The 15,028-nt window shown below is 35.3% G+C and overlaps 1 protein-coding gene across 2 annotated transcripts; it reads right to left on the bottom strand.

The window, feature by feature from the left end:
• Positions 1–947: 947 nt before the first annotated feature.
• Positions 948–12,242, bottom strand: LOC111896742 (uncharacterized). 2 transcript variants are annotated; one of them, XM_023892728.2, is made up of 29 exons: positions 11,021–12,242; positions 10,701–10,845; positions 10,340–10,615; positions 10,090–10,257; positions 9,782–10,000; positions 9,576–9,670; positions 9,293–9,464; positions 8,557–8,978; positions 8,348–8,471; positions 7,913–8,008; positions 7,601–7,810; positions 7,380–7,527; positions 6,504–7,299; positions 6,094–6,420; positions 5,771–5,992; positions 5,589–5,679; positions 5,291–5,368; positions 4,891–5,181; positions 3,560–4,812; positions 3,355–3,459; positions 3,035–3,266; positions 2,513–2,953; positions 2,305–2,436; positions 2,138–2,226; positions 1,922–2,004; positions 1,709–1,824; positions 1,547–1,632; positions 1,351–1,450; positions 948–1,254 (listed from the first exon to the last, which is right to left on the bottom strand). In XM_023892728.2, the coding sequence occupies exons 1-29, from the start codon at positions 12,082–12,084 to the stop codon at positions 1,189–1,191; spliced, it is 7,647 nt and encodes a 2,548-aa protein (XP_023748496.1). In that variant the 5' UTR covers positions 12,085–12,242; the 3' UTR covers positions 948–1,188. The 2 variants fall into 2 exon arrangements, with proteins under 2 accessions (XP_023748496.1, XP_023748497.1); XM_023892729.3 differs by having other exon boundaries at positions 10,701–10,831; positions 11,021–11,221.
• Positions 12,243–15,028: the final 2,786 nt, after the last annotated feature.

Genomic DNA, 15,028 nt, shown 5'->3' with positions numbered 1-15,028 from the left:
ATGGGGTCATTAACTCATTTCCAAATAAGAAGCGTGACCGGCAAATACAAGCTATTGTCAATAATCATGGTATTTACTGAACGGCCATTTTAACGGTATATGGTGTACAAAAATGATCAAATGTATATATGGAGAAGTGTTGGTTAGCCTCCTCTGCGATTAACCTTAGTATCAAAGTAGATGTTTTATAAAATTATAACTCAAGTCGTTCATTAATATTAAGAAAAGCAAGTGAATAGAGGGGCCATCGCAACTCATATCGTATGTTACTTTACATTTCAAATAAGTTATAAGAAGACTTGAAAATACACATATCTTCTTTTCAATATGGTTGTGCCCTTGTTTGAGCCGACCCGACAATAAAGAAGGTATCTAGACCTTCTTTTTCAACCAGTTATGAACGTGATCACATCATTATTGATACTTGATTGATATCATAATCCCTGTATTACCTTTCTATGAATACTATAACAAGACGGATATAATACGTATATGTTGTTTTTAGTATATGAATTCTAAGATGTCTTTTGGAGTCGTTTTATAAAAAGTATCTATAAATAGTAGTTTACATAGATTACCGACATTTAAACAACAATTATTACGAAAAGACAGACGATAGTGATGAGTATTTATATTTTTCAGTGTAGACAAACTAAAACACTAAACATCAAATTATTTATTTCAATAGCATATTGCATGGTCGTCCTTTTTTCCAAATATTTCAGATTACAATAATGTCTAATTTGTCAAAACGTTGATTTAAGTTTTAGGTGTTGACCAAATCATTTATCAAATATTTTCCGTCTCAATTATTGTTACATTCTTTAATCTTATTATCAATGGATAATCACATTCAGGAAAAAGAAAAAAAAAAAAAGAATAAGTCACCCCACGTCTGATAATAATTATATAAGTATATAATATGATATATTTGAATAATGTCAACATATTGTGAACTACTTCCATTTCTTTGCAAATTATTAATATAAGTAGATAACAAAATCAAAACAATTTTTTTTGTCGATTTTGACATCAAAACTTTCAAAATCAACAATAGATAACACTCATACATACTCAGATGATATATACAACACCTTCTCTACCTTTTTTTTTTTCTCCTTGTATGGCAAAAATGCTATAAAATGTGCATTCGACATTAAAAAATAAATAAATAAATAAAGCACAATTTTACATGTACTGAGACAGCCATTGTTTGCACATATCCAGCACTGGAAGTGCATTTGCATGTAATGCCTGCAACATTAATCAGTATCATCACATGTTAGTTTGATAAAAATTAAATATATTATAACCTTTAAAAAAATTCATCTCATCTTCATTTATATTTACCTGATGTGCAACATACTGAACATCAGCCACACTTCCACTTCTAGAAGCAATCTGGAACGCACTTTTTAGACGACCACACACCACACAAGCCAAAACCTTCCTGAAAAATCGAAAAAAAAAAAAAAAAAAAAAGGCATTATAAAATGGTACTAATTTGTATGTGATTTATGGGAAGTTATTAATTAATTTAACTAACCTGTGGCTGCTAGTTAACATGTCAATAAGACGATCAGGTCGTTCTTTATGTTTGTTGGCATATACATTAATAGCTGCTCCCAAAACCTACATACAATTTTTTATAAATCTTAAAATAGTCTGTTTATTATTTTTGGTTCTTCATATAAAAAAATAAAAATACCTGATCCCAGTCGTCATCTTCAATTGTACCCTTGATATTTCTGAAAAATTCAGTCAATTGACCGCCCTTTTTCCTATCAGCAAGGGATGATGCGACACCAGCATATATGTCAACAGCTGGAAAAAGAAAGTTCATACTTTCAATTTTCATATTAATCCAACAAAAGATTATTATTACGTATAAAATTGTCAAAAATATGTATATAACTATTACCAGAAAGCTTGAACTCGTATATCACTTGGAAAGCTAGGTCGAAATTCTTCTCCACTAGAGTTTCTGCAATCTCACACCTCCTCCTGTGGTAAAACACACACACACACACATATATATATATATATATATATATATATATATATATATATATATATATATATATATATATATATTATTTGAAAAATTACAAATAATAATAGTATATTAAATGATTACCTGAAAGTTTCTGCATCGTTTGGATTTCCAAAAAGAGAGTATTTCCATTGAGGCCCGTCTGTATCATTAAACGATTTAACCACATCCACCTGTACATTGTAATTTAAGAACATGTTAACACATCATAAGGGTAGAATGGGAATATAGAATGTTACAACTTGACATACCTGCATGGAAACTCGGGCAGAAAATTTGATTAGCCCTTCTGCTGTAAGTTTTTGTGCACGTACACCCTTGCTCACAAGCTTAGTTGAGCCTCCACTTTTGTATCTTTCTGATAACGCTTCATCAAAATGCATCTTTACCAAAAATAAAATAATCAGGTGCAATAGAGATGTTGAAAAAAATAAAAAAAGAGAGTTACTTGATACCTACTTTTGCATTTTCCAAGTGTTTTATAGCTTCATCAAGAGCAGATGAATTCACAAATAACTGGATACAACATAGTCCAGCAGCCACATGATCGTTCCCTATCACCTGGAATCTGTATAGGTAGTTGAAGTGTTTATGAGTTTCACAGAACACGCATATGCGGCTGAGCGCAGCTCCTGTATACTGCTTCACTGCCACGTCAGCTGTTTCCGAGGACATTCTAGAAGCCATCACTTCTTCTAGAACAGACATGGCTCCATAACCAACACACAGGTCACACAAATCATCAATCGATCCATAGTCGGTTGATAAAGGATCTGGTTTTTGTGGGGTGGATGATACTTGAGGAGGGGTAGGAACGGAATTTTCCGGAAAAAATAGCATGCATGCATCCTTGTAATGACCATGTCTAAACATAAACTCAAGCAAATCTTCACGTGTAAACTGCAAAAAAGAGATACCATATGAGAAAAAAAAATAACCTGAAATAATATTGGTAGGAAATTTAACTGATTGATGCTTTACTTCTTGTAAATAGTTGACACATTCAAGGTATCTAATGCTATCCAGATTGCTACGTGGAACATCATCTTCGAATTCTGAACTGTTAACTGAATTTTCATTAGAAGCTTCTTGCAATCTTCTAGACCTTTCCGATCGTGGAAAAGTAGATGGCATGTATAAAACATTCAGATACGAGTCAGCAGAAAGAGAATCATCCAAGATCGCAGGTGCACTTTTAGCCAAATGGTCATACCTGCACCATATTAAACCTTGTGACATTATCTTAACTTGATGATTACAACGTTGCTATTTTACACAATTTACCCTTGTTTTTTACTTACATGGAACGAACAGATGAGACATCAGCTGGGGGGCCACCTTCGATTGTATTAATGATATCTTGAATAACTGGAGCAGGGTCACCCTTGTACAGTTGAAGTGCTTGCCTATGCACACAATGTGAAAAGTAGATTATGAAATCCAGAAACTAAAAGTAAAAACATCTGAAGGTTTTTGTAAATGGAGATGAGAACATTATTAACATACTTGAATTTGACACGAGCTTGAGCGTAGTGTTCCATTCTAATTAGAGCAAGTCCCCATGCATTCCACACAGCAAACGCATCAATCTTGCATTTCTTACAAGTATACACAGCCATGCTATATCGTTCTTCTAGAATCAACCGATCACGCAACCTTCCGGAAGATTCCTCATCAGCAATATCATCAAGTGAAGCAGCAATTCCGTATCCCAAAAGGCTTTGCAAAAGTTCTGCGCGTCTAAGCCAGGTGTCGGAATGTGATAGGGTTTCAGAAAGCTCATCTGGAGCCTGACTGCCCATGCTAGAACTCCCTGCATCAGAGGACGTGTCCTCCATGTCTTTAGAAAGGACAGAAAAGTCATTTCCCACAGAAAGTTTTCTAAGTTGAGATTTCGCGTAAAGGAGCCCCTGAAGAAATGTCTCTGTAGCATGATAAGCACGACCGATGGTTTCCATTGATGCGTTTTCGGGTAACGTTTCGGAGCTTAAAACAGCTCTCATTTGATTAACACACAAATCCAAAGCACCTTTGGCTGATGTACTCTCGTCTGAACACAGAGAAAGCAGCTCCTTGAATAGAATAATGTCAGGGGCACTTTCGTAATGATGCGAGGACCGGACAGCTTCGTCTTTATTCGGGTCGCCCGTGAGCATCCACTGTTCAGCAATGGAAACGGAAGGAAGACGATCTTGCCCTCCGTCCATTGTGTATGACGAAACACGATCTTCTTGAATCCCAGCCATAGCCTCCCATGTAGCTCTTTCAGTCTGTGTCAATCCAGACCCTTTTCTTTTCCTTTGTACGTCTTTAGGAGCTGTTTTTTCAGCACTGTTCCTTGGGTTCCAAGAAAACGCCCTGCGTGCCTCCTTTTGCAAGTTACTTAAGCTATTAGAAAAAGAAGATTTTGTTGGAGTTCCTCCTGCTTTCTGCTTTGCTTTAGGACCTGACACCTGTATCCGAGTCTCACGACGTGGAGGGGCTATAGTCACAGCAATTGCTTTTGCAGCGTATCTAAATATTTTATTGTTGTCCCTTAATGATGGGAATTCTTTAAGTATCAAAGAAGCAGAATGGAGTTGTTTGCGCATTAGTAAAACTTCCAGAATTAGTTGGGGATGTTCGTGTAATGCAGAGCATCTTTGCTGCCATGGCAAGGGTAAAATAGCCAATACGCGAAGGCCTAACGCCCATAGATTAAGCCGGGAAAGCTCCGGTTCGTTCAAGTTGCTGTCTTTTCTTTTCAAGAAAAAATGAACCTTCAAAACAAAATAACAAGACATATTAATATTATAAGTTTGATTGTTTTGAAAATGGATAACTAAATGTGATCTTACGAGTAATTGTTTGGATCGAAGATTTGGCAACTGTTGCATTGCGCCCATTGCAACTCTTAATGCGTCTTCTGAATCGCGAAGGGAAGATAGAAACCGTGAAGCTTCTGCTGGGCCGCCACCTGTTATGGGGTCTGCTGTAAGAAGTTTCACGAGTTGGCGCCCCTGAAGTTCTCTACGAAGGTCAATTGATAACCCTGCACTTTCAGCAACTTCTAAAGCAGCTGAAACAGCTCCCTTTTCGGCTAATCTAAGTGCAAGACCTTCTGGATCTTCCTTGCACTCTGCCTCCACCTGGCATATTAAGAACACATGGAGTCACGGACCATAAACAATGATTAAAAATTAAAAATAATTATTATTATTAAAATAGAATAATTTTGGTATTAAAAATGCGTGTAACCTCTTGCCAGCTGTTGTAACGCTCATCTGCAGATAATATGTGACTGTACCGCATCAAAGCTTGTCTTCTGAGAACAACCTATGTACATGACACATATATTGAGGGGTTATGATTTGATAAAATAAAGGGAAAATGCAGGGAATGGCAATGTAGTTTGTAATTTCTCCTTATTATAGCATTGTACTTTCTTTTTTCCTTATTACAGTATTATACTTTCAAATTATTTCTTATTAGAGTATTCTCCTTAAAAAATTATCCATTATAGAATTTAGATTTGAATTATGATGACATTAAATACCTCATTCTTGGAAGGATCGGTTTCCAGCAAGTGACAGTGACACATGGTGAGAACATCTAAAGCAGCATCTAATTCCCACCTATGCAAATATCTGTAGTACGAGAGAAAACATTTATGAATGAAACATATAGCCATAAAAAAAAATAGAAAAGATTATGGTGTGAATATAAATAGACATATACTTGAGGGCAAGTTTTGCTGCAAGTTGTTTATCTTTTAGTCGTCTGCAATATTGCCAGCTATTGCTTGGAATTCTAAAGTTTGAGTGACTTGAAGCATTGAATACTGTATGATTTTCCTCTTCACGCTCAATGAGTAACTTCAGTAAATGATCTGAAGCACCATCACGTAAGCATCGATCAGAAAGAGCAAGAGCATCCATTAGTTTTCCTTCCTCTATCAATCTAAAAACGTATAGGAAAATGAAGTAAGTGATTGTGTAATGTTGCAGCATTGAATAAAAAACTTAAAAAAAAGAAAACATCCATAGTAGTAGTAGTAGTACCTTTCAACAGCTTTTTCATACGGTTTTTCATTCTCCCATCCAAAAGAGAGAAAAACTGTTGTATCAATTTCAGCAGCTTCTGACTTGGGTGAATCTTGCCATATACCACTTTCATTTGTAGTGTCTGTAAGAACAGAAAGGCTGCTGGTGCCAACCGCCGCCAGCTCATCATGTTCTAAATCAGAATCACTATCATGCTCCCGAAACCTCTTCACAGAAGTTTTCACCTCAATTCCATCATTAACCGAATGCTCAGCAGTTACAGCTACCTCTGAAACTCGGTGAAGATTAGTTTGCATTTGTATCCACCGATTCAAGGTCGGAAACCTGAATTACAAGTTAAATGGTATTCAAAATCGGGTAACCAACTATCTGAATTCAGTTATATATGGAGAAAAGACGAAAGTAACCTCTCGGATTGATCAAGTGCAAACTCAAAGAACAATCTATCAGCATCATGCTTCTGGACTGACCCTGGCCCATCAGTCAATGAGCCTGACATGGTTGATGAGTAGTCGTTGCCACCATATAAAATACAATTCCCAAAAACACATGCTAAAACAGCCCTGACTGGTGACAGCTTCACAAGATGCTTTACAACATCTAGCTGAAGAGGGTACAGGGGAACTCCAGGTGTGGCTGAGGACGGACAATAAGAACTCGGCTTGGCTTCTTTTGAAGATGGGGATAAAAGTTTACCCTCTGAACTACTTTTAGGACATGTAGGGATGACTGCTATGTCTGCCCAACCATGACCAGATCTTGGTGGATATATTGGAGGTACACATGCAGAAATCACTTCATGTACAAAATCAGCAGACATAATTTCAGCTACTTTTGCAGCTGCATCAGTGCTACCTCGGTCAAACACCAAACGAGTCAAAAGATCTTTAGGCCATTCGTATATCAGAGAGAAATAGTTGAAGTCATGTGTAGTATCTGTCCCATCAACTATGTCTCCAATAGCTGCAATATGGAGGATAAATTGGGAAAGGTATGTTGTAGCTTTTGAAGTCAACGGGCCATATATTCTCTTTTCAGCCTCTTTAGAAGCAGTTGACTTTTCAACTGATGATTGTTGTCTCATGGGTCTCAATCCAAGCCCTACAACTCCATCTTTTTCATCAGGATACGTGCTCTCTGCTCTCATAAATTCTCTTTCATATTCTTCATCAGCAATCGCTCTTGCAAGATTATGAAGTTTACCTAAAATCCATCAAAAAAACATGTATATATCACTGTATATTGGAACTTGGAAGGACAGCTGGCATATAACTAATGGTTACCACTAAGAAACTGGCGTTTCCCCATGTGAGCATCTTGAATCATTTGATGAAGCATAGCTAGAGCACGCTCCCTAGGTCCTTGCCTTTGGAAATTCTTGGTACTTATTAGGTCTCCTGTTAAAAGAGCCTGAAGTACCGGAAACTTCTCCTAAAAATATAAAAAAACAGAACATTTAAATAATGTATTACATGGATATAAAAACAAGAAATTGAATTCAGACCTGTTCCAACAACTCTTGTAGACGTTTGAGAAGACGCTTCACAACTGAAATTATTCCAATTTCATAAATTTGGTCCCAATAAGTAGCTCCCATTTTAGGAGCACGTCCAGGATAGATCTCTGACAACATGACTTGAGCCTGATCTAGAAGCTTCTGAGACAAAGCTGAGGACTTTGAAGATGCTGTAGCTACATCGATACATAGAAGAGTCTAGAAGGAAGCATGAACATGTAATAAGTTAGCATTCAACCAATGAAGGAAAGAAAAATTAAATAAGAAAAGAAAAGAAAAGGGGGAATAGAATAATCATACCGCAACTAAAGGACCCAATTGAGAGCGAAGAGTGGAAAAATCCAAGTCTTGGACGACAGAAGTTTCATCAGCAGCACGAGAAACAGCATCTGCAGCCTTGGGAAACACAAAAGGGAAAGCATTGGACTTAAAAATGAGCATATTCCAGTAAATAGCAACGTACGTTACTCTCAATATCAACATGTGCAATATACTTGCTTTTTTTTGCCCAAAGTACTTACATTTTTTCATCGATAATAGCAATGTACTTTCAATTTATACTGACAAAAGTAAAATACAAATATTGCTATTATTGGTAAAAAAAAATGCAAGTACATTGCTATTATGGGTAAAGAAATGCAAGTAATATGCCTATATTGGAAAAAATAGTAAAGTATGTTGCTAATTCCTGCAACTTATCGAACAGAATAATAATTAGTACAGAGTCAGACATACAGATGCTCTCTTAAAGGCTCCATCCACCCATTCAGCCAGTTCAAGAGTTGCTTTATCTTCTGGAGTTAGGGAAAAACGGTTTACAGCCTCTTCTCCTATGTCATACTTTGCCCTCTGCATGCAACTGCAATCATAGAAAATGGTCAAAGTCAACTTAAATTCGATAAGTCATATAATAATATTTTAATTATTAATAAAATTAAACTCACAGATTAAGCAACTTAGATGGGGCTGCACGTAAGACAGTGGATGCCTCTTCCCATTTCCATTGACGATCAGACAAGGGCAGAAGACTTTGCAAGATTGATAAACGCCATTCCCAATCTTCAATAAAAGATCTTGCTTTTGAGATTCTCCACTCTAAAGCTTGTCTCCCATCAGTAGGGACATTTCCGTCAATTGCAATCTCCTGTTCAGTAACACCTGAAGGTAGATTTTGTCTCAGTATATTAAGGAGTCCACCTGTGAAGGATACCACCATTGTATTCCCTTCTTCATTGGTGCATTGATCGCCACTTTCCTCACTAGTGGATGATGTGTCGGGGTGCGTCCTAGGTGGCGGAGAGGGTGATGAGTCGCGAGAAAGATCATCCAGATGTAAAAGTGAAATAATAATGTTCACCATCATTATCTGCATTATTAAAAAGATGATCATCTTATTTTTTTGTAATAACATGCCATGAGAATAAGGTAAAGACCTATAGATATGAATAATGGAAAGAGAAAAATGCAAGTGTGTTGCTATTATGGGTAAAGAATTGTAAGTGCATTGCTATTTATGTCCAAAAAAAACATGTTGCTATTATTGATTACATACAGATATCTATCAATAAAAAAAATGTAAGTATGTTGCTATTAAGGGTAGATGGTATAGTATATTGCTCTTATTGGTAAAAAAAAGGCAAAATAAATACTGTCGTGATGATAAGGAGGCAAAGAATCAACCTTGCGTGGAATGTTGGTGACAGCTTCCAAATGAATCCTGAGGTCTTTTAAGTAACATAATGCCATTTGGTAGCTTTTTACTTCATTATTCTTACTATTCCCCATAGCCCTTAAGGCAAGAACAGCAGACTCCATGGCATAGCGCATGTGCATAAGTTCAACATCTTTCATCCTGTGAAACACAAAACATGTGGTTATATTTAAACTACCATATATACAAATAACTGAACAATAATAATAAGTAAAATGTAGTGAATAAGAATCATAAGAACTTGGAGAGTACCTTTTCCAGGCTGCTAAATTAGAGGTGATTGGTTGCATGCTAAATAACTCAATAGCATCTTGAAATCTTATGTCTGGAACTACATCAAACAAAACCTGTTTACAGAAACAAGGAAATCAACACCTCTAGAAAAACTTTGGGACTTTGGGTGTACTTCATTTGGATTGGGATGTTACATAAATGGGCTAGAAAGTTTACAGACTTACTCGAAGTGGGCTATGGATCGATAATCTTTCAAGAACAAGATTTTCAACAAATGGATCCAACTGCAATTCTTGGTTTTCAAACTCGGTGGTATTCCCTTTTCCAGACAAGAGTAATGATGATTTCAAACTCCATGATTGTCCAGAATTGACACATGCAACAAAAGAAGCCAGATCAAGCTGGTAACATAGGAAGTCACAAAGATGTTCAACACAAGACACCTGCCAAAATTAACAAGTTATACTAACTCTATATTTGGGATTCACCAGCTGATTCATATGAAACCAAATTTGGAAAAAAAAGACTATACCTCATCTGATTTATTACCATAAAGAGAAGATTCTTCCAGCCTTAGAATTTGTGATTTACTAGTCCACAAAAGCTGCATCAATTTCCTTCTCATATCTGTTTTCCCAGGCAAAAGATCCCAACCCATAACAGCCACAAGTGGTTGAAGTTGGGGGTATAATGAAAGAATCTACAACATATTTTGACATGGGACTTATAAGACCTCTGTGAATTTAGGGGTACAATGAACGAAAAAAGGACAGGGAGCATACATTGCTAGCTTCTTGAAGTTGTTCCCTTTTGACAGCAGAAAGAGCAACATCCATGACACATTCAAGTACATGCAACCCAGAAATACGGGCATAATGATACATGTCTCTCATGCATGCAGATATAGCCGACTTAAAGGATGATGTTTGGTCACCCGATGGATCAGGTGTCATCTGTGCAATAAAACTTAAAAGTCGTGCAAGAGGGGGTGGAATCTGGTTGCCATTCAAAACTTTATGTGTCTCTATCTCTTCTGATAACAATTCTTCCTGGATGGACTGCAAAAGGCACATCCTGATAGATTAGATTATTGCAGTAAGTGTATAAAAAGTACAGCAGCATATTATAAATGCTTCATCACACCTGTATCATGTTTACAAGACGTATCGATTTTGATGAGAGTGCTTTCTCATATATTGACAGCAATTTACTTCGCATGGAAAGCCAGGTGTCATCATAGGCCGTCATTCCTGATAAACCCCTCTTTAGGAGATCTTGCAAAACCATGCTATTTAAACATCACAAGGGATTACAAATGAATAACCAACATAAAAGTAATTTGATAATGACCATTGCTGAATCATGTTCTTAATTCTGTAGAATTGGAAAGAACAGGGGCAACCAATATCTATCAACAAATTGGGAAAGTCAATCTTAAAAGAAAACAGTGTCTTGGGGCATACCGGTAATCAGCTTCCTCCACACCATAATCAAAGTGAAGAAATTGAATATGTGACATGGCTCCATCATTGTTACCTTCCTTCAAGCATTCCTTCATGGCACTCAAATGCACCATCTGAGCATAGCTTTGTATCAATTCAAGAGACTTAACATCCTCTTCTTGAAGTGTTGGTGAAATAGCCAAACCTGAATCATCACCACCATCATTCCCTTGTACCCACTTTACCTGCTTTGATATGTTCTCACACAGTGCCTGAAAAATAACAGCATTTTCCAAAATTACTCCCCTCAAACACACCATTTCACCTTCTTCAATCTCTAGAGTAGCACCAGAGGTCCCCTCTTCTTCACTCTCTTTGACGTCCAGTTCAATCAAATCTGGCCTCAACCTCTTGAACCCCACCTCCGAGATTTTGTTCAATACTCTCAAGCACTCCTGAAAATCCCAATGTTTAGCACTGGCAACATCCTGGTCAGCTAAGTGCCCAGTTCTTGAATCAAAATCATTAATATCCATTTCGCTGGTATCCCCTTTTGACCCACTGAACTGCTGTTTTGAATCAATATCTCTAATACTCGTTCCACTGGCGCCCCATCTCGACTCCTCAAGCCTCTCACTAGTACCCGTTCCATCTCTCTTAATTGAATCGAGATTGGCAATATCCATTTCATTTTGACCTAAATTATCGATCACTTTCTTAGTTTCCAAAACCCTAGACGTAATAGTCTGAACATAAAGCAAAAATTCAGCGCGCAAACGCAAAGTAGCCGAGTCAAAACTCCAAACTCGCGATGTAGGATCATTAAATTGGAGGAGTTCAAGGGTACATAAATAAGTGAGAAGAGCAGGGGAAGAGTTAGAGCTGAAAAGGATAGTCTCATAACGGCCACCACTCGCCACTATTGTTTGGAGGATAGCGCGAGCTAGGTCGGGGTTTCGAGATCGGAGAGCGAGAATGGTAGCTCGAAACGGTTCGATTTGACCCAAGAACAAATGGTTTGCTGTGAGACGAGAAAGCAGGTCTGTTTCCATTTCCATCACTGCCTGTTGCGGTGGAGATTCCATCGTTGCTTGGGGCTATAGAAGAAGAAGATACATGTGTATGTATAGGTGAAAAGGTATCTGGATAGATACAGATGAAAGTGGAGAAGGAACGAACGACAAAGTTGGGGCAAGAAAGGAAAGAGAAGAACGTTGAAAAGGGTTTATATAGTTAGTGACACCCAGTAGTAGTTTAGGCGAGTTTTGGTGATGGGTCTGTGGACGAAACAGTTTTTGTATGATTTCATGTTTTAAACTTGGAAACAGAAATTTTTTTAAATTGATTATCGGGTTTCATTTACTTCTTCTTTAAGTTTAAATCACTTTAAAAGTGATTATACTATTTAAAAAACTGATTCATTGTATCTTATTCGTAGTAAGAAACTAGTTTATAATCCGTGAAACACGGTTATAAAATTAATTAAATTTTTATATTAAAAAATCAAAATTATTAATTAATTATTTATTATTTAAAATATATTTTTTAGTTATATAAAATTATAATTGTTGATTTAAACAAATATGAGAAATTATATCACCTTATAATATATATTGATTTCATTTTATTTTTAACTTAATATTATTAATTTAATATAATTAGAATGAAAAATTTTAAAATTTAAAATTTAAAATTTAGAATCAATTATTAATTTAATGTAATTAAAGTGGAAATTTTAAAATTTAAAATTTAAAATTTAAAATTAATAACTTGACAAGTGGTATGATATGTTACATATAGTAATTAATGAGGAATTCTAATAGTATGACATTTGTCAATAGGAGAATAAACTTATTCATTTATTAGAATAGGAGGATGAGTTTTAAAACCGGACCCATTCGGAACCGGAACTAGTTTTCCTATATTATAATAACCGAAAACCAGACCGCCGATTCCAGTTCCGATCCCGATTTTCGATTATTTTTCAAACTAGAATCGGATGAAATGTTATAGATGATATGTTATCTTCTGGAGCTTGCAAATAAGTCAATATTTAACCAAACTATGACTTTTTACATTCTAAATTGAAATACAAATACTAAATTACATGATTGAAAAATAAATCAAGTAATTCCGACTTGAGAAAATGTCATTGTAGCTCATTAAACTTATGCCTTTTACTCGATTTGGTCACTAAAATATTTTTTTGCGCAATAGGTCATTCAACTTACAATTTACCTGCCTATTAAGTCATTTTCGTTAGTTTTTAACAGATTCCCGTTAAATCAGTTTTTCGAAATTACATTAATGGTCCCTATGTTTTCAAATTCTTTCGTATTTGGTATTAATCCAACCGCATACATGCTTCTTCATTTCAATTCCGGTGACCTCCATATTCTCCAATGACCCATAGATCTCCGACGTCATTTTGTGTTATTTAATAAAAATATGTTAGGTAGTTCTTAGGGTGTGAGTTTTATCTATTTCCTTTATTCACTAATATTTTGGATTTTTTGATTCATATCTCAGTCTTGTGGTTGTGAATATGTTTAATGCTCTTTAGAGATACATATATGTGTAGGATTTCACATTTTGCTAACACGATTCTAAGAGAAAAATCCTAGAGATACCTCATCCTCATTCTTTTTTATGCAACATTTAGATTATTAAAAAATTAGTGGTGACAAATGAACCAAACAACCATCATCAACATCAATGTAGATTTCTACCCTTTTTTTCCACTCCATTTTCCATATCATAATAACACATATCCTTACAGTATTATCAAGAAAAGCAAACGTAATTTGGCCATAAAAAGTACAATGGCTCTAGGAGCGTTATTTATTCAAAAGCTACCAACCTTTTAAAAAATATATATAAATATAATAATCTATCTATCTATATATCTATATATCTATATCTATATCTATATCTATATCATATCATATCATCATATCATACTATATTATAAAGGAAACATTTTTCATTTCACCACATTCTTTTGAAACTCACATGCATTTTTCATTTCACCACATTCATTTGTAATGGCGGATGCAAGACATTTTCGTAGGGGTGACATTAAAAAAAATTTCAAATAAATCTATATTAGTAGTGTCACTCGTGTTTTAAGCCGGTGCACCCAATAGAAAAAACATTAAAAAAATTTACCCTACGTGTCGCCGTCGGAGCAGTGGTCCAGGACCCCTGGGGCACCACTAAGGTCCGCCACTGTTCATTTGAAACTTCCATGACTTTTCAATTTCTTTCTAATAATAATTATAAGTTGGTTAACAAGGTTAAATAAATATCAAACTTAAAGTGTAATCATATATAAACTAAATTTCAATATTAAAATAATATCTTTACTTCTACTTATTAAGTGATGTTTTTTAATTCTTAACATATTAAACTTAATTTATTAGTTTTAATATATTTTTGGATGTAAACTATTATCATTTTAAAGATATAATTTTGGAACAATTTGTATAAAATATATAAATTATTAATTTGAATATAACATTACATGGTCAATTTAAATATAAATTTTAGTTTAACTTAAACAACCCAAAGAATATTTTGTAAATAGTTAAAAGTGATTAATTGTAGTGTTTTTCTAATCATGATTATAAGTTGGTTAATAAGGTTAAATAAATATCAAACCTAAATTGTAATCATAAATATACTAAGTTTCAATTTTAAAATAATATATTTACTTCTACTTATAAAGTTATATCTTTAACTTTTAACATATTATATGTAACGCCCCATTTCTGGTAAGTAATTTAAATAAAGTATTTTCCTTTCTTAAGAGGTACTCGACGAGTCAGTAGCCCAACTCGTCGAGTAGAGACGGGAATTGCACGCGTTTTTAGTTGGCAACTCGACGAGTCCATATTCCGGACTCGGCGAGTCCGCTGGTCTGGATGAAACCCTAAATACTAGGGTTTGTACCCTATTTAAACGTCATTATGGCCTCCCACCCCAGCCTCCAACACTTTAGAGCACTTCTCTGTAAAACCCTAGTCCCCA

This window comes from Lactuca sativa, chromosome 3, assembly GCF_002870075.4.
Source record: "Lactuca sativa cultivar Salinas chromosome 3, Lsat_Salinas_v11, whole genome shotgun sequence".
NCBI lineage: Eukaryota > Viridiplantae > Streptophyta > Magnoliopsida > Asterales > Asteraceae > Lactuca > Lactuca sativa.
This window is presented reverse-complemented; position numbering and strand designations above follow the sequence as displayed.